The 23,258-nt window shown below is 38.8% G+C and overlaps 1 protein-coding gene across 1 annotated transcript in view; it reads right to left on the bottom strand.

The window, feature by feature from the left end:
* Positions 1-22,050, bottom strand: part of LOC111864507 (1,4-alpha-glucan-branching enzyme) — a 54,606-nt gene extending 32,556 nt beyond the window's left edge. The window contains exons 1-7 of the mRNA XM_023851801.2: positions 21,799-22,050; positions 18,726-18,895; positions 16,153-16,268; positions 10,717-10,845; positions 10,487-10,631; positions 6,461-6,551; positions 4,100-4,309 (exon numbers count right to left, since the gene is read on the bottom strand). Of these exons, the coding sequence (XP_023707569.1) occupies positions 4,100-4,309; positions 6,461-6,551; positions 10,487-10,631; positions 10,717-10,845; positions 16,153-16,268; positions 18,726-18,895; positions 21,799-21,911 (974 nt within the window). The 5' untranslated portion in view covers positions 21,912-22,050. The remainder of the gene's footprint in view (positions 1-4,099; positions 4,310-6,460; positions 6,552-10,486; positions 10,632-10,716; positions 10,846-16,152; positions 16,269-18,725; positions 18,896-21,798) is intronic.
* Positions 22,051-23,258: the final 1,208 nt, after the last annotated feature.

Raw genomic sequence — 23,258 nt, 5'->3', positions numbered from 1 at the left:
AATACCAAAGAACAATGACAGTGAGAATGATATATTTGTAGAGACAAATTCAGATAGCTGCAACTATTCTGCTTCTGCAAGTGAGGGAAATACAGATAAGCACCATCTCCTTGACAAACCAAATTTCCTTTACTGCTCTTCATGAATGCGTGTTAACAACAGTTGAAAATTTCTGTATTTCCATTGTTTCAGACCCACATTCAGGATCACTCCACAAAATTACTGAAACTGGGGCACCATGCACATCTCTTCCACCACAAAAGATAGCCAGGACATCGAGGGCTCATAATAATACACAGCGGACAGACATGGACTGTGTCCCCGATGCTGTTGCATATTCAGGTCTCCATGGAGAGGTACAAGGGATTGCTTTGGGTGATTCAAGTGAATCAGTAGATTTCTTTTTGCATTATACTGATTCTAAACTAACCGAAAAAATGCAAAGAAACAAGTTTACATGCCAGATAAAAGTGGGTACACTATGGGCATCCATGACCCAATTAGAAACAAAACACTTCCTTGCTATATTTTTACACATGTGCATCAAACAAAGGCCAAACACTGCTCATGACAGATTTCTCAATATTCTGTCAATATTTCATCTTACATGCAAGAGCCAAGAAAAGGAGGCACATGCAAATGGCTTTGATGCCCCATTCAAAGTCAGATATTTGCTTCGGAAGCTGACAGAGATATTCCAGGAGACCTGCTAACCTGAAGAAGCAATATCTACTGATGACGAGATGTACCCATTCAGGAGGAGGGTCAGCTTTGGAGTTTATATGCCTCAGAAGCCCAACAAGTATGACATGAAGTTATTCATTCTAGCAGGATCAAGGACTCATACATATAGAATTTTGAGGTGTACCATGGGAGGAATCCTGTACTGGATAACAGTGCTGCTGGGGTAGTAAAGTGCTTGTTAGGACAACTAACCAACAAGGGCAATACTGTTTCTTTGACAATTTCTAAACTAGTATTCCACTTGATGCCATATGCAAACACTGCCCTTGTAGGGACAATAATGAAATCCACAAAAGTACTGCCAAAAGCCCTACAGAAGCCAAAAATAGAAAAGGGTCAACAGGTGTTCCACCAGAAGAATGCTCTTGCCCTGTGGTGGAGGAACAAGAGGGACATGTGGATGCTGAGCAGCAGACACACTGCCCAGATGGAAAAGACCTCCAAACAGGCAAGTGAAGGGAGAGATGAAACTCCTTCTCACTGTTGCTGACTATAATAAACACAAAGCAGGGGTGGATCTCTCTAATCAGCATTTGTCCCATGGGGCTCTGGAGCACAAGGCCGTTGATTGGTGGACGAAATTATGCTTCCATTGCATCATCATGACAATTACAAATGCCTGTATCTTGCAAAACACCATGAAAACTAAGGTACTCAGCATGCCTGCATTCATTGAGGATGACTTGGCTGGAAATGAAAATTTAAGGTCTTCAAAAATAACTCACCAAATTTCGAAGCACCTTCCAGAAGGGCTTTCTCTCCCTGAAGGAAAGATGAAAGGCTAGAGAAGATGCACTGTATGCACTGATAAGGAAAAATAACTTACAGGCAAGGCTCACAGGAAAGACAAACTCTACCAGTATACCAAATGCAACTGTTGGACCCCTTCCTTCAAAATATTTCACACAGTGATGCATTGTGAAGAAACGATTCATGTGTTGAATATATATATATTCTTTTAAAGTTCGTTATTCTACCAAAAATTGTAATACTAGTGTGCATAATACTGTAAATATCTGATTTCCAATTAATGTTTATTTGTTAATACCTGTCAAATTTGTAATGGATCACTAATCTACTTTACAACACTTCTTTCATGTATTTATTTAGAATTAGTTTCTGGCCTGTGGAAACTGATAAAGAAATAGTAAAAATCAACCAGCACAGAGGGTTACATCACTGTGTTAAATGGCATGTGTGGATGTGGACTGGATCATATGGTCGAGAAATGGTCCCACTTTTGTGAACACAGCAATCAACATTTCTATTCTAGAACAGGCAGTGAAATTACTAGCTACCAGTGTAATTATTAGCTTCTTAAGAATGACCCAAAATAAGGTTATTTTAAAGGGTTTGGGGTGGTGAATATATTTTCAGTTCGGTGAGCAGACACCATATGTTTCAAGTCATGATGATGAAAAACAATAATCAACTCTTACACTTCATGAATGCGGATATGAATACATCACTTAAAACACATTTTATTCACCTGTTGTTCCCTTACCTACAACATACTCACAAATCAGGCTGCTTCAACATTTAAATGAAAATAAATCATTTTGAAATCCAACCAGTAGTGATATGTAAATAACGTGAATTACTTAATGCCCTAAATTGTGGCTTCGAAATTTTCGGTTGAAATACTCTATCCAGAAAGTCATTATGGGTATATACTTGCTTTACAACACAATCAGGCGTATTTCATTTCATCTTCATCAGGGGCTCCAGGTAGTTTTAAATGTTTGTGACAAGTTTCTACAATTTCAAAGGTAAGGAATACAGTGTGGGTGTCAACTGTTTACATCTATGAGCTCTGAATGTCATTTTCAGTATGAAGAACTGTGAATGAGACACTTTAAAAATTCAGCTCCATTCCTTACATTAAGTAGCCATACTGATTTAAACATTATTAAAATCTGTAAACATAACATGAATATTCAAGTTCAAAAACTGGGAATCAGTTAAAGTGGCTGACAAACTGTCAAAACTGAATACACTTCATACATATTCGTGAGGTCCACCAACACTGGATTTCATGAAATCCCTTCACTCTTCAGTTATGTATGCACATGGAAGAATCTCTGTGTTCACACCTTATAAAGCTACTGTAATGCCTTCCTTCTTGCACTTTTAAACATGACTTTAAAGCATAAATCACCCCACGATTATAGAACACAAAACAAAAAACTCCCCATATAACTTAAAGATAATACAACAAATCGCCCATGTAAAATATCAAACATTATCATACTGAACATAACTGTGAAGACTTGTCCAATAAAACAGCTTCATCTACTCCAGAATCCACAATTATTTGTCACGGAACCCTGGACATGTGACAATGTAATGCATCCCTCTTAGCAAAGTTTTACAGCTGGGAATATAAAGAAATCACAGAATAGGCAGGGTTTTCCATCCTAAGGAATTGTTTTTGCATGATAAACTGGCTCATCAATATTGCAGTGTGAGCAGGTACACTGTCCTTTGCAATATCCACTTGTCTGGCCAAAAGTCATGTATTTTCCACATCATTTATTCCTTCAAACACTGCAGAACTTCAAGGTACAATGCTGACTGACACTGTGTTCCAAGTAAACAAACCCTCGGTGGACAATTCCTTTCTTATCAGAGAACATGATGAACATGGTCATGAATTTTGATTTGTTCACCCTTGCTTCATTTGATTTGGGAGAACCTGTTGTTCTCCGCTGTTTTCTCAGCCCTCTGATCTCAGGATCGTTCTGAAATAACTATGTTTTGTCCTTTGTGATGGCATCGAGAAAGTATGGTTTAGCTTGAATTTTGTCCAAAAGGTTGACATAATCTTCTTCTTGCCTCAGTCACTAGTCATTAAGTACTTTTGCATCATCTTATCACAAACCTTCTTTACTTCAAGACTAATGGTTAAAATGTGGTAACATTCTGATAGCCAACCTTCAACTGATACAAACAGCTTGCCACACTTTTTGACATTTTCACCAGTCTGTTGTTGCTGTTGTATGCCAGCCTAACTGACAAATCATAAGAAGCATCTTCTCCTCCTTCAGAAAAAAATTTGCACCACTTGAAAACTCATTCCACTGATACTGAAGACTCCCCTTAAGCATCTTCTGACAATTTGCAACTTCAATTTCAACTTCACAAAAATCTGAGATTAATGTGATGTTCAAAAGGATCAGCTAAAACGTTTATATCAATGAAGCACAGAGCACATGACCACCAAACAACAGTTGAAGAGCACATTATAACATGCACTGAAAGGTTTGAGATGGAATGTAATAGCAACACACCACTGCAGCCATTTCTGGAACTTCTTAGCCACTTCTAGTATTGTTACATAACAAATATTACTTACTCAGAATAGTTGAAGAGGCGACTGTCCCACAGAGAGTGTTCACCTCTGGCACCATCATGGAAGAAGCAACTGTTTGTTCCATCAAACTGGTTTAGTCCATCAAGAACATTCTTGGAGGCATGAGAATGCACTACATCTAGCAGTACGTATAAACCATGGGCATGCGCAATGTCAATCAGCTCCTTCAGCTCTTCAGGAGTTCCATAGCGACTAAAAAACCAATGCTTCATTATATTAGTTTGGCCACATCATTTAAACTCTTCATGATGAGATATTCATAAGAAAGACACCTTCTTGTTTATATTATAAGGGTAGCTTTAAATTGCTTGAAAGAAGTAACACTTGCATCGAAAGTGTCAAGAGACGGATGGACAGGTTTCTTTTCACTGCTGTTGCCACACACAAAAGATATATGTAACTTCAATTTATAGTTTATTTAATGTGTGGCAGTAACTCAGACTACAATGAAACCCCTATTTAATGTTTCTTTGAGGAAGAGCAAATTTCAAAAATTAAACTGAGGAAAATTTATGAAGGTAATTTATCATTGAGACCATTGAATATGATCATTAAATGAAGGAAAACCTAAATCAAAGAATATTATATGGGGATTCCATAGCATATAGCATTAATATACAGGTATGTGTATAGAATGACCGATTTCAGACTGATTTATCCAGTTTTTAGCATGGACACTGTAAGCATCATTACATCTTTTCATGTGCGTGTATAAACATACTACCAATCCTAATCTCAACAGTCTGTATTCCTACTTCAGGGAACATGGCCATCTGTCAGCTTGAAACTTCCACTTAGTTCTCGTCACATAAAATTCAGTGTAGATATAACTATACATGCCATCTTACATTATCAGATGGAATGGTGTTTGCACTATTCAACTGCTTCATCACCCCCCCCCAAAAAAAAAAATAGCAATATTAAACTACTGCAGTATCCAGGAAGCTTGACACCATGCATTCTACATGCAGACCTTTTGAGACTGTATTTCAAAGTCCTCACAGACACCACCACATAAAGAATGCCATCCCCCCACTCTTCGTACAGTTGGCAGACACAGATAGAAGTAAGATTAATTTATTTTTGTTGTTTACTTTACAATGTCAGTACCTTCAGACTATGAAGCAACAAACAGTAACACGACTGGTGAATTAGAAAATAGAAAGAATTTGCAATCAGTCATGTCCTAACCAATGTACTCCTTGAGAATCTGTCTGGAGGGACCAACAAAAACCAGAAAAACCTCCTCCAGGACAGCTGGAGCCCTGGTCAAATACAAATGCAAGTTTAGAGCTTTAACACTATACCAACCCATTCAGCATACAGTGTTCAAGATACCCAGAATACATAACACATGTATTTCTTACATATACATGTATGTGATACATGGGTAACATCTCAGATAACAGATCTAGATTTACTGTGAACCTTACAGACAGCATGACTGGATCAGGAAAAAAAAGCCAGTTTTCTTCATATACATTGATATCACTGACAGAACGTTTATGCTTCACTACAAAAATGCACAAATTAAACACATATTATCTCTGACATGAAGATTTAACACCAAAATCAACCAGTGGACAGGACCCTCAGCCAGTTCAATCAAGTCAGCATCCAAATTCCCAAAAGTCTGATTCCAGCATTATCCTTTCATACATTTCCTTACCAAATTCAAGAAATATTTCAGTCTCTCCCTTTCAAACCACTTGTTGGCCACATTCTGTGCTCCCTGGTTTGACTACCCTAGCAACAGCTGCCTAGTATAAATTCTCATATTATGTAATATCTTCTATTACTACTTATTCAACCTGTATTGTGTCCAAATATTTCTCTTAGCACTTTCTTTTTGAATATTTGTAATTTATGTCCTTAACATGATTTAGAAAGCACATTTCACTACCAACCCTAACAACTGGCACAATATCTTAATCTTTAGTATTCTGGAAAGTAGACAGATGAGACAATAACTGTTTTTGGAATGCATAATTCATGTGTCTTCCATGTGTTCTTCTATTGATTTTATTGTAAACCACATATGTGTTGCTGATTCTCGTTCCCAAGTTCATAAATATGCAAATATTTTAAAATTATCGTATCACAAATTTCCTTGACAATGGCAGCAGCACAGAAATATCTGCCTTCACCAGAAAATGGATATGGAAATTTAAGAATCGCCTTGCCCATATTTATGAATAAAATAAACATAAACTCCACCTTACACAGCCAAATGTTAATTCATCACATTGATCAAAATATTTACATAAGTGAGCAAAACTCCTACCCAAATATACGATTAAAAATTTTTATGCACAAAATTTTGTTAGGGGAATGCTTGCTTACCTCGAAGCAGCATAGAAGCTGGTTACTTGATAACCAAAACTGGCATAATAAGCATGCTCCATTATTGCCATCAATTGAATAGCATTGTAGCCTGGAAACAAATCAGACATAATTAATTATCAAACGTTCACAACGAAATTAATTCAGAAAATCTGAGATCAATTATGACAACCATTCTTGCTAAAACAATTGCAATTCATGATGATGTATTTACAGCAAAGGCAAATCTAGCAAACGTCATACTCTGAAAATGATAAGACAGAATGGATATATCAAGTCTGCAGGAACAGATGGAATTTTACCGGCACTTCTGCAGCAAGGGATGGAACACTTAGTCCCACACCTGTGCCACATATTTAGAGCTTGCATGGCGTATGGGTTTAAGCCTACAGCCTTGAGGCAAGTCAAAGTAACATTTATTCCAAAGCCCAGGAAACTTGATTATACCAAGGCTAAGGCTTATCGTCCAGATTATTATGGCCCAACCCTTATACATTCACTGATTGATTGACTGATTCATTCATTCATTCATTCATTCACTGAACTATGACAACCATTCTTGCTAAAACAAGTGCAATTCATGATGATGTATTTACAGCAAAGGCATATCTAGCAATGTCATACTCTGAAAATGATAAGAGAGAATGGATATATCAATGACTATGAACAACAAAGGCACTTCAAGAGAATGTCACAAGGCATTTTATCTGTGCTGTGGACTTCTTCAGTAAGATGAAGAAACTATTTACTGTGCAATGTGACACATTATAAACTTATGGAGTAACACCCCCACCCAATGATATTCTCACATTTTCCTACAGCCAACAACTTAATATACAAGTACATATAATATTTATCAGATTCTTACAATAAGTGACTACTAACTACACAGAAATGAGCCCTTCTTGAGAAGGTGCCAGTTGTGCAGCTACTTAAGAATTTCCCAACTTTTTATGGAACCTGAAGGTTCACTACTACATTCACAACAGCCTTCCACTAGTTCCTATCCTGAGCTGGACTAATCGAGTCCATACCACACAATCGTATCTCTCTAAGACCCATTTTAACATTATCCACCCACCTATATGTTGGTCTCCCTTGTGGTCTCTTTCCTTCTGGCTTTCATACCAAACTCCTACATGCATTCCTCTTCTCCCCCATTCATGTTACATACCCTGACCATCTCATCCTCCTTGACTTTATCACTCTAATTACACATGTTGAAGAGTACCAAGGAACCCATTAAGTCTGATACCCTTTGTAAGATTTCATAACAAGCCTATTTTTTATGCTGAGGAGTTGTTAGCCGAACACCGAACCCCCAAACTGGAGGATCACCCCTTGTCGGCTGTCTGCAACTGCTTATTCAATATATTCGCAGCTACCCTCCATATACGGAAGCCATCTCCTCTATCTGCAACCTGAGGACACACCATGCCATGTTGACAAGGGACCTACTTAGTGACCACTTCAAAACAAAATCAATACTGGTGATGACGACGATGATGATGAGGAGGAGGAGGAGGAGGAGGAGAATTGAGGAAGGAGGATTATGAATGCACTAGTTTAGTTATGTCTTCAAAACGGAAGTAGTAACACTTTTTCTACAAAAGGAAAAATTTATGGATGAAATATTTGCTGACAGTAACACAGACTGTTAATTTAGGTATGGACTGAATGCTAAGAATGAGAGCTAAAGACCCAGCAGAACACAACGGTGCAGCATTTTCCCACCTTAATTAAAAGAAAACATTCTGAGACTGACTTCAGCTTCAGACACTTGGAAAACATTGAAAATTAACTCACCCATGCATAATTTCTTAGAACTCCCATATTTCCTAAGTTTCTATCATTCTGATTCCAAGAGTTGAACAATTCAAGCTGCTATACATAGAAACGTAAAAAAACAAGTTCAATTTCTGAAAAATGGTCAAGCTATTCAAAAGAAAATGGAATTTGCATGACAGTATATCAGACAAGAGTGAATGATTTTATAACAAAATGCATAGCCCAGAGGCTTGAATGGCCAATTTAAATCATATATTACATAACTGGTTACGCATTTCATTTCTTCATTATTAACATACTAATATTACGGCCACCCCCGTACAAGTTAAAATATGACTACCAGCCTCATTCCAGGAAGGTTTAAATCTCCATTCTCAAATAAAACTGTTACCCATGAGTTAAAATCTGGCACAAACCATATGAGGATAAAAATTAAGATCAAACAAATGGCAGTGAACATATTCTAATCTAAACAAAATTTTATCACTCTGGTTAGAGGTAGAACCCAGACAAGTGCAAGAACCTATGGCTGCTGGAGACAAAATTCTTTCCAAAAAAAGTTTCCAATTCAGTGGTCAGCAAACCAAGTAAGGTATTGTTGGATCTGAGGTTCTCACAGTGATAAACATGAAGATGACTATCTTCCAGGACGGAATGCTGTGTAGTGCAGTAGAAGTTCAACATCCTTTTGGAGGAATTTATATTACTTGCTTCATTTATACTTCAAGCCTGAAGTTGGAAAAAGTATCAAGAGATGTAGACCCACTTTCAAGTAAGAGCTAAGTAAACAGACAACAGTACAACAGCCATTGCTAGGGAACAGCTCTGTGGACACACTGTTTCCCCAGCAATGAGAGAACATGCAATAATGGAAGAAACATTTTCTGTGTGATCTGTGCTGGGGCCTACAGAACAAGGTTCTCTGCACTATTGGCAAATGGCAACACTGGTTCACGATTTACACATGGCTTTCAAAATTCCATACTTATATGATTATATAACAAAATTATGCAGGCAACAAGCGAAGTCATACAAAATCATATCGAAAATGTTCGTAATATTGGACAAGGCGAAGCACGACATAAAAAGTATAAGAGGCTTAAGTTTGGCAGCAGTCAAGCATATGACCATTCAAGTGACTAGACTGCCATTGAAGCAGAAGCTACTAGAAATAGGGCATAATCTGCTGTGCTGAGTCTGGACTGACAAGAGGCCCTGTATACATTTAATACATTTATCATCATGTTTAACATGTAAAATGTAAATATCCTTTACATTATAACAAATGACTTACTACTACACACAACTCTGACAAAACATAGACCCGTCCTCTTGTCAGAGAGGATGTCCCACAATAACAAGACCTAAATTGTCAAACAGTAATAAATATCTGGTCATGAGCCCCAGATTGGGCTTGACACCAAGACTGACTGACTGACTGACTGACTGACTGACTGACTGACTGTCGCAATGTGACTTTGACTTTGACTTGAGTTGGTTGAGTCAGTTGAGAGTCGAATTTGTGAGAAGTGAAAAGCTAGTAGCTGAGGCTGGGGACAGTTCGGAAACCCACAGGTACAGGAACATCCACCATTGGTAGCTACTACCAAGCAACAACCAGTGAAGACTAAGAAGACTTTATGTGTGCTTTGGTTACAGTGATCTTTGCAGTGTATAACTCAGTGAGACTGTCATAATTATTTGTAGTTATGAGTGTAAGTGTCCAACAAATCCAATTACCAATCCAAACCCCATCTATAGTCAATCAAATAACAGTATGTTCCTCCAAAAATTTTGTGAAATTCTACCAAACTACATAGCATCATATCCCTGAAGAAAGGTATTAATTCCTGACATGATCTTTATTAATATATTTATAAAGGCCGCGCCATAGCTCAAGCGGTTAGTCGTTGGCTTCCCACCCTGGTGGCAGGGGTTTGATCCCAGGTCTGGTCAAGTGGTATTTGTGGTGGACAATTGGCACTGGGGCAGGTTTTCTCCGAGTACTTCGGTTTCCCCTGCCAATCTTCATCCCACCAAATTCTCCATCATCATAATCACCCGGGGCAGGCTACAATAGGCAAATCAGTGGCCGCCGTGCTGAGTGCACCCAGTTGGACTCCACTCCCCACTAAGCAAATTTAAAAATATATATATTTAAAAACTAAATATTTGTGTTTTATTTAGAAAAGTATTTATGGAACATGTCTGCAAAATTGGAAAACACTGAGGTCTTACCTTGTTTTATTATCCTTGGGATGATTTCTTTTCCGAACTCCTTGTAAGTCCCAACTCTGGGTTCTTCTGTTGCAATTCCTACATGACATTCATAGATGCGGAGACTCAGTGGCTTCTTTGCTTTTTCATGCTTAAACTGATATTTCTGGAAAGCACAGCAATTACAATCACAACACTGGACAGATTCCAGCTTCACAAAATGCGTAAAATTATGATATACTGGGCCTCACCTCAGAAGAAGGGGGGTTCCAGAACCTCTGCTTGTAGGTAAAGCCCTCACTTCTAGGAGGCTGCACTACAAAGACTGCCCAAGGAGAGAGGCGATCCACCAGCTCCCCAGTCTTTGTACGTATCACTACCTGCACATATGAAAATGGAGAAATATGTTAATCAACTGACTATTTGCCATTAACTAATTATTTTCTACATTAATCAGTTTATGGTACCATATTCAGTTAGATCGTTCAACCCAGCTTGGACATATCTCCCATCTGGACTCCCATTATCACAGCAGAAGTCCAAAAGCTACAGCTCTGTCCAGTGCTGAGTGGGAAAATTTGTGTTTTCATATTGGTACAATATGAAGAATTTATATCTTCAGTGATGGCTTGTTTTCTGATGGTTCTCTGGTGCAAGCCTTCATACATGTGGAGTTGAGGTTTTGTCTTAGCTCTCACAGATGATCTGTGCTGTGCTCAGTTTGTACACCTTATCTAGTGCTGGTACAGGTGTCTGGAGAAGGGGACTAGCTATATCAACTGGACCCAACTGAGTAGGTTTTACCTGAAGACAGACACATAATCCAGTCTCCGAAATGTTGTGTATTTAAATAAAATCAGGACAATGGATTATGTCCAGAAATATAATAATATTTAAATCAATCTACCATCATCACAAATTTTTAGAATTTCTTCAGATTTTCACTGCTCCCTTATTATACAAATCCCTTCATTCTGCCCTGTATATACAGAGTGGATTTTAAAGAACTTGATGCATTCACGGCTCTGCACTTCACTGCAACTGGCGCGCTGCTAGCTGCGGAGCACCCACAAATTTTGCTGATGACTCAGCATGCTGATAACATTCAGAATGAAGGGAAGTTTTTGCCTTTGTACACAGATCACAGGTGGTGTTGAAAATGCTGTCCCTCTACACGTAGACATTCCTCACACTGGAAGAGGTTCTGATTTACCTTCTGAAGATTCTCTGCAGGAATATTTTAAATTTCCCTACAAATGTTTTCCTTCAGACCTTCTTCCATTTGAGGGTTACTGCTGTAAATTTTGTCCTCCACACAACCCCAGAAGAAACAATCATAACGATCACTTCTCCTTGGTAAGCATTCGACATTTATGTTTTGTTTCCTTGTCTACTGAGTGTCCTGTTATTTTAAGTTTTTTCACCAAATTATGAATTGTTTGATTTGAGGTGATATGAATTGTCTGTTTGCTGGGAACTCTTTCATCATGAAATTAACGTCGTAATTTTTGCCAACAATTTCCAACAGATCCATATCTCACATAGGTGTCATACAGAAATACACGTTGCTCTGAAGTATCACGAACCATGTTGTACCAAACTGCTGACTAACTGTTAACTGGGAACAAATGGCTCATGGCACTGATAACTACTGCCTACTGCTGAGAAGATCATAAACACCCAAGCATGAACTGCATTTCCCACCGTGTAACATAATACTGTGTAGATGTAGAAGTCTACTGGTTAATTAATTTCCTTCATTCCAAATGTTATTGGCCATTGAGCATGCTGAGTCACTGACAAAATTTGCATGTGCTTAGCAGCCAGCAATGCCCTGGTAGCGGTGAAGCATGTAGCCCTAGAACATGTCAAAAGCTTTAAAAATTTCCCTGTACCTATTATTTACATCATTTATGTCAATGTAAATGATTTTTGACAATTAACATTTAATCATTCACTCAACAAGACATAACTCTTCCCATCTTTATTCACCTCATTATACTCAGAGGTAAACGTATCATTCATCTCCTCATGGGATGTTCACATTCTGATTTTGCATCCATGAATGTGTGACCAACAGACTAGGCCATCCTGTATTGAGGATCAGTAAGTATCTTAAGTACACAGCACTAGTTGTCCTACTGTCCCATCATTCATGTTTGTCTACTATCCCTTTCATTTCTGCTTCATATTTTTAAGATGGTAAGTAAAGTAAAGCTATCCCTGTAAACGGCCGTGAAGGCCCATAGGGTTGTGAGACGTTGAGGGTCCCACATTATCTAGACAATCGGCTCAAGGATGGCGGTATTTCATGAAATTATAAATCCATCTCTCTGTGAAATCCAAAATCACGTAATTTCTTTGTAGATTTTTAACTCCCATAATCAATTATGGTAATTACCTTCTCATTTCCAAAGTAAATATCTACATATATGCAGTTCTGCAATTTAAAATCATACATATGTACATATGCATATTATTTTCTTCTTCTGCTTCAAGCATTGCAATATTCTGAATAATAATACTAAATTCAACTTTTTATTACTGAAGTACTTTTAGTTGGCATGACAGGGACCTGTGATTCTTGACTGTAAAGTTTGCCTGGTTCCCAACATTGTCTTTTTGCACTAGGAGTAGAGGTTTCTTTAGTGTTTCAGTTTTCAATTTCCCATTTAGATCTGTACCTTGAAGGAATGTACATATATGTACCTATTGAACTGAGCATTAGTATACCTATTCAGATCAAATAAAGCTCTATCAGCATGAAATCTAGGTTTTGGGTCAAGAACTCTGTGATGTAAAGTCTGCAAAAACCAAATGAAAAAGAAGTCTCTTGTAATCACCTTCTTCAACTGTTTGAACCTGCCAAATTTTATATGGCAGCAGATGTAACTTTTTAGTTTCTCTCCACACTGTTGTAGCTGAAACCTGTTCTTGCTGAGCTAATAGTGTGAGACATTTGCAAAACCTTCTTTTACACAATTTATGATTCATTTTTCACATATACATTGTCACATGTACTAGGGTACATCTGACCAAAAAAAAAAGGGTTCTAGTTCTGTTGACTGGATTTATTAGCACTTCAGTTACAATTTCTCTTAATTACAATTAATACAGTGCTATCACTGATTCACATGCGTTACAGTTCATCATTGCACGCGCACTAGGATTCTCAGTTTTCACTAGTCCTAGCAACGGATCTTAACACAGAAACTAGCACTTCAAATCATATGTAGTTTTCTTGCATTTCTCATTCAACCATCCTGGAATCTCAGAACTCAACTAAAAACTCTCTTTAGCTGCAAGCAGACTCGTGTTATATAGCCGCAGCATGGACAACACAGAAAACATAGTTCTACTGTTGCACAGACCACACAAAAAACAAGTCACATGACAGCTAAGTACTGTTGGAGTGTAACATCACTGCGCCTGTATGGAAGTGTCTTCACCAAACTGTTGCATAGAAACAGGATGCATAATCCTGTTGCTCCTTTGTTGGTGTGTGTATTACTTAGAAACGGCTGTTTCTGTGGCTCAACTGTTCTTGCATGGGGAAAATACGCCACATTATCATACTGAAAAACTCAGTTAAGCGCATTTTTCGCCTTCTTAATTCAGTACTGCAGATAAGAACACAACACAGATTTTTGAATACCTTACACCAGAACAGAAACACAAAGGAACTGATACATACTACAGTAAGTCATTTGCAGCTATAGTCAATGAGATACAAGATAAGACATTGTAAAAATAACTGGCAGCCTCTCTTCCCATTAATATATAACTTAAGAGCATGTTCAGCTACCAATTTTGTGTTCTTCTAACAGTCAGGGTGATCAAATTCAGTTCTTCAAGAAATACTTTGTATAACACCTGTCATTTTAATTACAAAACAAACTCCGTGACCTGTAGTCCACAAGCCAACTATACCGACCAAGCAACCCTCATTTTTCGGCAAAGTTAGTGGCAACTTTAGCAGATAGAGGGTGTCACATAGTCAGCACACTGGATCCCCACGGCCATTAATCTCGGTTTTCTGGACCAGAGCATCTATTTCCTTGAAACAGCACCTCAATTATCCTCATGAGGCTGAGTGAAGCACGTTCCAGACCCACTACTTCTCAGAGAATCTGGTAGCGGCGGGAATCGAACCCAGGACCTCTGGATCTGTAACCAGGAACTCTGAACACTAGACCACAGAGGCAGTCTCATTTTTAATTAACCCTATTATTATTTTTACTCAAACATTTAGTTCAACTCTGCAGACAAAAAAAAATCTACAGAATGTAGAAATGTAAATGATCAAATAGGAAGTCTGTCCAAAAACTATCTGACTATATTTTTTCCTGCGGTAAGTAATGGCAAAAGGGTGGGGAAACTGAGCACTGTGGTAGAAGGGACTTTCATGTGCATGTGTGATTTTTTGTTGCCTTGCACCATCGCCGGATGCGTCTGTGGCTGTCAAATAGCTAAGTGGTGTAACACGTGTTCGTCACATTCTCGTTTCACTTAAGATGACAGAACGCTTGGAGCAGCGATACTGCATCAAGTTTTGTCAAAACTTGGGGACGCCCATGCAGAATCACTCTGCAAAATTCAGCAGACTTTCTACAATCATGCAATGTGGTTCACTCAAATTAAAGAGTGGTTCAACCACTTTAAAGTTGGCCGTATGTCGGCGGACAGTGACCAGCATTCCAGGAGACCATCAACGACCCAAAATGCTGATGTCATTGAAAAAGTGCGAACACTGATCATGGAGGACCACCATTTGACCATCCAGGAAGTTGCTGATGAGGTTGCGATCAGCAGAGGTTCCACAAACACAATTTTAACCAAGGATTTGGGCATGTGAAGAGTGGCGGTAAAATTTGTGCCCAAGCTGCTTTCGCCGGAGCAGCAACAACTCCACCTTGAGGTCATGCAGGACATGTTGGAGTGCACCAACGGGGATCCTGAGTTCCTGAAGAATGTGATCACTGGTGACAAGTCGTGGGTGTATGGATGTGACCTGGACACCAAGGTCCAGGGGTCACAATGGAAGTATCCGAGGCCCAAAAAAGCACAACAAGTTCAGAGAAATGCGAAGGTGAGACTGTATTTTTGATTGCCGGAGTGTTGTGCATCATGAGTACGCACCACTAGGCCAAAGTGTCAATAAGGAGTACTACCAAGAAGTCCTCCACCATCTTTGTGATGCAGTTCAGCACAAGGGACTGGAGCTGTGGGACACACGCAACTGGCAGCTGCATCATGGCAAAGTCCCAGCTCATTCATCACACCTGATCCAGGGTTTCCTGGCCAAGCACGGCATTCCACAGGTTCACCAGGCTCCCTACTCTCCTGACATGGCTCCTTGTGATTTCTGGCTGTTCGCGAGATTGAAGACACCACTAAAAGGCTCCTGTTTTGACAGTCACAAGGACATCATACAGAATGCAACAACACAGCTGCACACCATTCCAAAACAAGCCTTCCAGAATTGCTTCCAGCAATGGAAGGACCACTGGCTTAAGTGTATGGAGTCAAAAGGGCCTACTTTGAAGGGGATTAGGTATTCTAACCACCCAGATACAGCACTTTGTTTTCCCAGCCCAAGGTCGGATATTTTTTGGACAGAGAAGAACATAATCCTTGTTCAGTGCATTTTTTCCAGTAACTTTTAACCAGCCATTCATCATTATTACCTTGACTTCTGACATATGAGCAACTGGACAGGAACCATCAGGATTTGCTGGAATTTGTAATTCCCATTTGCCATATTCCAACTTTTTGTAAGGATGTCCTTCCCTATGCCATCCATCTATAAAATAAAATCACACAGTTCTGCATGCACCTAAAGAAGCACCATACCCTTCTGCCTGTTATCATTAATAATCATATATAACATTTCTGATTACATATTACTTTCCTGGCAAACCAGACTAAGTTGTACTCAATTAAAATTATACATCAACCACTAACCCATATAACTATGTGTTTTAAGTGTTCAGTAATGCAGTGTTGTATCCCTCTACTAATCTCATGTACACAACATTGTACAATGTCAACACTTCTCATAGACACATCCTGTTGCTAACCAAATAATAATCTGCAAATGTTCAGACATAGAAAGAGCAGTTTACTTGTGAAAATAGTTTGTGTGAGAGACACACTGATACTGCTGTTCAAAAAATTTGTGAAATCCATTACTGACACAGGTAGGAGGTGAAACATCCCCCACAGGCAATAAGCCACAATACTAACCACAACATAAATGGAGAAATAGTATCAAATATTTTAAGGTATCTAAACCAACACAGAAACAACACAAAGGTAATCATGGCATAAATATTAAATTGCTTGAAAACATTGTCCTGATAAGCTATCCACTGTAATCCGGTCATGTACACAATTCATCACTCAGCACCAACATCAACTGAGCCTGATGTAATTTATCCTTGGCAGGGCAACACATAGCCACTTACAAGTCCCTATTACTATCCTCACAGATGTCCTCACTCTTATCACTTTACAATCCCCTTGGCTCATTTACCTTACTTTTCTCCTTCTTCATCCCATTCTTCACTTTCCCACCCACTCTACCCTCTGGACAGAAGATAGGCCTTTAAAGGTCAATTTCTTCTTCATTCTTCTCTGTCTTCTTACCCTTCTGGCTTCCCTCTAAATATTGGCTCACTCAAGCCACTGTTCTCACATTCATTGCACCATCATGGCCACCGTCTCAAGTCCCAGTTCCCCTTTTAATTTAAAAAATTACTCATTTGTACTTTCTCCTTCCTGCTATTGGTCTACTCAGGGCTTAATTGCTCGTTCTCCCATCTATATATTCATATCAGCTCTTCCCTTTGCTCACCTTACTCTTTCAGATTGAAAATGAAGTCAGTATGCTCCTCTACATCACTGGCAAAATTCTATCAACTACAAGGTGTTACACCCCAATGTTTTGTGGAACAGTACCTTATGCAAAAAAATCTGACTCAAAAAGAATAGATAATGTATCAAAATGAAACAAAGTTTACACATGGTTACAATTCTAGACAACATGTTAGTGCTGTGGGGACTAAACATTTAATGACTGGAACAATAATCTTGATTGTGATACCCTTAGAAGAACTATGGTGGGAATGATACATTTTATAGAAGGATACTAGCTGCAGCTACCCCAAACTAATAAATTCCATGTTGAATTATACTTAATACAAAGGACCTGCATACTGTTTTCATAGCCAATAATTTTAACAGAACAGCAGTATCCAGTTCGAAAATCTGTTGCATTTAAAGATCCTTGTTAGGGAGAATTTTCATCCATTTCAAACTGTGTTTCTACTGACATATCAGAATTAATAAAGAAAGAAGCTATTAAGTTATATTCATTCAGGGAAGATATCAAGTCAGCAGGTTTTGAATCAGATCTATGATGTAAGACCTGGCAAATACAGACATCTTTTCAATAATAAACCAACACACAACTACAGCATCCACTGTAGTACTACATGCATGGGGTTTCTCTCTCATAAAATGCTGATGAAATTTGAAAGAAATGGTACTCATTCTCATACTTTCCAATAATATCACATAAAACAGTCTTCCATATTCAAACCGTCACAATGCCTTGCACATCATTCTCTTGTTTACATTTGTTCCACAAGGTCACCATTTCAATTCTGAAGAAGCTTGAATGACAATAACAACTTTATTTATTTATATTTAATTTTAAGAATATTCAAATTATTTCACAGAGTGTCTACCATTTAAACAAAAAAAAATAGAACAAAACATGGATGGTATCAGCATATAATGAGAATAAATGAAGACAAACTTCCCAACCACATTCTACAATACAAACCATCTGGAAGGTGAGAAGAAGACAAACACAGATGAAAATGAAAGACTGGTTTCACAACTCATGACCCCGAAGTAAAAACATGTCTGAGAAACCTAAATTACAGTGAATGAGAAGACAACTACTATCCCTATATCCACTCTACCAATATCCCTAGCAGTATGTGCCAGGGTTGCCCACTCACACTCAATTTACTTTGAGTTTCAGCATTCTGAAACTACCACACATGATAATCCATTCACTGACAAAATGGAAAAAGAAATGTGATCCTGGCCTGAAAATGAACAGATCAAAATATTCCACACTTGTCAGATAAGGCACTAAATAATCAATTTTTATGTAGCGCAAAGCAACTGAATAAACTGGGTGGGGAAAATCAAATGAGAGGTCTTACTGAAGCTAGAAGGAACATACTGAATTCTCCGGTCAGATACACTTGTACAGCACCAGGAGCCCACTCTCTGGCTGTCACTGAGTTGTCTGAATTCATATGGATCCCAAAGTACTTGTAGCCTTCGGTGAAGTTATCCAGTCCACCTTCATATTCCTTCACCTTGCCCACATAATCTTGGAAACAGGCATACCTGTACAAACAAAAAAAAAACACTACATATTGTTATATTCATGATCATGAAACATTGAGAGCAATTTAAACCAAACAGGTTGGTCTAGAGGTAACGCTCTAGACCTGTATTTGAAAGGCAACTGGTTCAAATCTCAGCTAGGATACAGGTTATCCTGATTGAAGTTCTCTGTTGATTTTCTCAGCTCCTCCAAGAAAATGACAAGATAGTACCTCAAACAGGCCATGACGGTTTACTTCCAAATACTTTCCAATTCATCAGTCATCCTAACAATATACAGTCTCAATACTGACATGGTCATTAAATAAGCCACCAAAAAAAAGAGTAATTTGGAAAAAAAATTAAGTGCACTAATCTGAAAGACATAAGTGCAAAGACAATCAGTTCCAGAGTTAGGCAAGAAGCTATCCCATTCTCCAAAGCGAGCTGCTCTACAAACGAACTTCAGAATAGGAAAACCTCAGAGATGGACAAATGAAAAAATGTTCTGAAAAAAAGGTGCACTCTTACATGCAAGCCTACTTACTTTCCTCTAAAATGGGCAACCACATTGGCTGCAAGTACAAATAAGACATATTTTACAGGATCTGAGGTTCTCATATCAGTGGTTATGAAGAGTTATATCTTTTGGGATATAACAACCACACAGTCTGCTGAAAGTCATCTGATGCTTTGGAAGAACACATCACCTACATCTTCAGGGTCAAAGAAGAAGCCAAGCAAGAAAATAGCATCAAGCAGGCAGTGAGTGTCCTGCTTAGTATCTGCTTCATTCTGATTTCTTACCTGACTTCATTTTTAACACTGAAGATGGAGGTGACATGATCCTTTGAAATGTTGGTTGATTTTCAATGGACTAGACATACTCATACAGGTCTTCAAGACGCATTTCCTTCACGGTGAGAACATTCAGTCAAAAAGAAAGTCCCATGGTAAATAGTTAATGAGTTGTCTGGAAACAAATGATCACATAATTTCTGTGATTTGATACTGTATATACCATTTTCACTTATGAATCTCATTTAAAGCACTAGTGAAGAGCAGAAATTGGTTCAGAAACGTTCCACTGGTGTGAGTAACAGTAAGTAAAGTGCCAGTAAGATGAAACTTTATATGGGAACTGTACAATATATGCCTAAATTACAACTGTGTCCATTTCAATGCAAACTGTGATTGTACTTAAAGCACAAATACTTCTTTATATCTAACAAGCAGTACTGCCTATTCTTCATCCAAGACATGGTTTATTTTCTTGCAAATATAATATAATAGTAGCTATATCATACTATACAGGATATATGTCATGAAATTTCCATCACGCTAAAGAACGTTTTAATTACATAATAAGCAAATATAATAAACAGTTCACTGTACTGATTGAAGGGCTGGCCATTCTTAGTCTCTCCAGGAAAATATCAGAAGAGTACCTCAAAGTAAGCATTGATTAATTTCCCTTACATCCTATCCAATTCATCATCATCTAACCAAATCTCCTGTGATGCAATATAACCTAACAAACTGTATGACCATCAATGTACAGCACCACTTCTATGCAGCCATCTGACTGGAATTTAAAATGGCTCTGGTAAATTAAATGATGGCTGGTAGAGCATGAAGGTTCTTCTCAAGGCTTAGTGTGATGCCAACAGTGAACATATGAGGTAATGGACCAGCAACATGGATACTTTCCAAAATAACTCAGAAGTTAATTCAAGAAATTTCACTTTAAATACACTCACTCACTCACTCACACAGCTAAGCCTTTCCTAAGAAGCCACCAATTGTGAAGCTACTCAAGAACTTCTCAGCATTTTATGGAACCCGAAGGTTCATTACCATGTTCACAAGAACCCTCCACTGGTCCCTACCCTGAGCCAGATCACTCCAGTCCATACCATCCCATCCTGTCTCTCCAAGATCCATTTTAATACTGTCCACCCACCTACGCCATGGTCTTCCCAGTGGTCTCTTTCCTTCTGGCTTTCCCACCAATATCCTATTTGCAGTCCTCTTCCCCACCATTCATGCTACATGCCCTGTCCATCTCATCCTCTTTGACTTGATCATTCTAATTATACTTGAAGAAGAGTATAAGTTATGAAGCTCCTCATTATGCAGTTCTCTCCAACCTTCCATCACTTCATCTCTCTTTGGTCCAAATATTCCACTCCACCCATTAAGCTGAGATAATTCATAAACTTGCATTAAAGCTGTGCTTTCTAAAAAACTAACTGAACTTAGAGTATGTGGAGATTTATTCTATACTAAATGCATCTGCTGACTTCTCAGACAGCCATTACCAGTGATACAGCAATATTCTCAGGATTGTTTAAACATCTGAATAAGAAGTCACCAGATAACACTCATGAAGAAATTCTGTACTAGTTAGATGTCTTACTTTTTTCATGTTATATTTCCTTTCAGAAAAGAATCTCGACATCTTAAGCTTTGGAAAGTCGGGTTTTCACAAGAGTGTCTATGATTATTCTTCATAAATTATACCTCCGTCCACAATGCAACTTATTTATCTTCTATTTTCTATGACGATTACTATTTACTGGGATATGGGATATGACACCATGTGGTCTGGCACATCATTACCAATGTTTGAGAGGAACATGCTGTCCGTTTTCACAGTGGAGGTTGCAACCCTAAAGTTGCTCCAAAATGTCTGTAATAATCTACCAGCCTACATTGCATTAAATCTCGGATGTCAATAATATTGTAAAATAGATCACAACAACTGGAAGTTGCATTTCATAGTTCAACATTCGTATTCCTCCCGAACAGTATCCTACAATTATCCTTTACCAGTTTGAATGCTCTTCCTTATCCATGATATTATAAAACTCTTACACGACCCCACTCAATTTAATTTAAAGATATCGTTTTTTTAAACTTACCGTCGTCGGAACTCTCTTTCGTATGGCCTTAAATACGGATCACGATCTAAAAGCTCCTTCAATTCTGGAACTTCTACTTGCATAGGATCCAGTGCCGAAAGTTTGCCTCCCATTTTCAAACGTCTTTCACATGCATTACAGCCCTCGACCTTCTAGTTCTAGTGCGTTCTAGTGGTCATATACGCACAAAGTATACGGTCATGTGCGGTCATGTGAGGTTAACGAGAACGGATTACTACACATACGACACAGATGAAACATTTCAGATGTCGCCGATGTGTAACATGAACACATGAGAGAAGAAAAAATGTAAATCATGTAGCCTCTCAAACACTCTCAAAGTACAGGCGGTATAGATGGTATAGATCGTACATATAGTGCTCTTTGACCTGGCCTTTGGGTTGTGCGTGAAGATAAGAATGACAAGTAGCATGGCAATATGTGTTTCACCTATCGTCATTAAGCACTAGGTGAACTTTCACGGATACGAACGAGCGGTTGAGGGTGATGGCATTATTATAATCGATCAAATTAGCATGGTATCCTTCTGCGGCAGCTACAGCTTAGCGCTGCGGACCGACCTCGAACCTCGAACATCCACTAGCCCACTTAGGTAGGGAGAGAAACAAAGAGGGGGAAACATGTGACACGTACGTCAGCAAAGAGCATACGCAGAAAGAAGGGAACACTCATCGGGGGGGTGAGGGGGGGGGGTCAAAGATCCTATTCCACAGAACCGTGTTCCCCTCGCCATAGTAACAAAAAAGAAATAAAAATCCATATGATGGGAAACTCGGGTAGTTCGGCTCTAAATTCGGACACAATAACTCCTAGGGGCTTGCTTCTTCTTGCAACAAACAGCGGGATCCACCAGAAAACACACTGTCCGTTTCTGCCCACTGCTGTGCAACAATCACCAGGAGGGAGACTCCTCAGGAATGCCATCTTCTCGGAGAGCAGTTGAATCTATGAGTCTAAATCTACGGCATCACCAACACTTTCACTCCCATCACGCGCCCCGCGAATGCAGGAGAAGACACACAACCTTCAGGCCGTGAACCAATGGCCCCTACCGAGTCGCTAAAGTCCAGAGTTGCTACAGATGAGATGAAGTACCCTTTTACCCTCTTGGGCCCTGGGGATACGGAGGCAATAGTAGGCACGGTTGTAGAAACTCCGCATCGTCGGCAAGGCAATAAGGAAGGGACAAAGGAACAAAATAATCAGTACACAAAAATAAAAAAAAGAACCGCATTGCACAGTCTCCAGGGGAGAAGATTACAGAAAATTATACGGTAGTGCAAAATATGAGTAACAAGGGCCAGTGCCCTAATCACCAGTGAAATACCTTTTCAGTTGAGAAATGTGAGCTTTTCTGACTAACACGCCAGTATCGGGATTTGCCAATTGTACAGTGACCTTCGTCAGAAATTTGGCAATAACCAATGGGTTAGACCACT

This window comes from Cryptotermes secundus, unplaced genomic scaffold, assembly GCF_002891405.2.
Source record: "Cryptotermes secundus unplaced genomic scaffold, Csec_1.0 scaffold854, whole genome shotgun sequence".
NCBI classification, from domain to species: Eukaryota; Metazoa; Arthropoda; class Insecta; order Blattodea; family Kalotermitidae; genus Cryptotermes; species Cryptotermes secundus.
The sequence above is the reverse complement of the archived record's forward strand: the minus strand, read 5'-3'. Positions and strand labels throughout refer to the sequence as shown.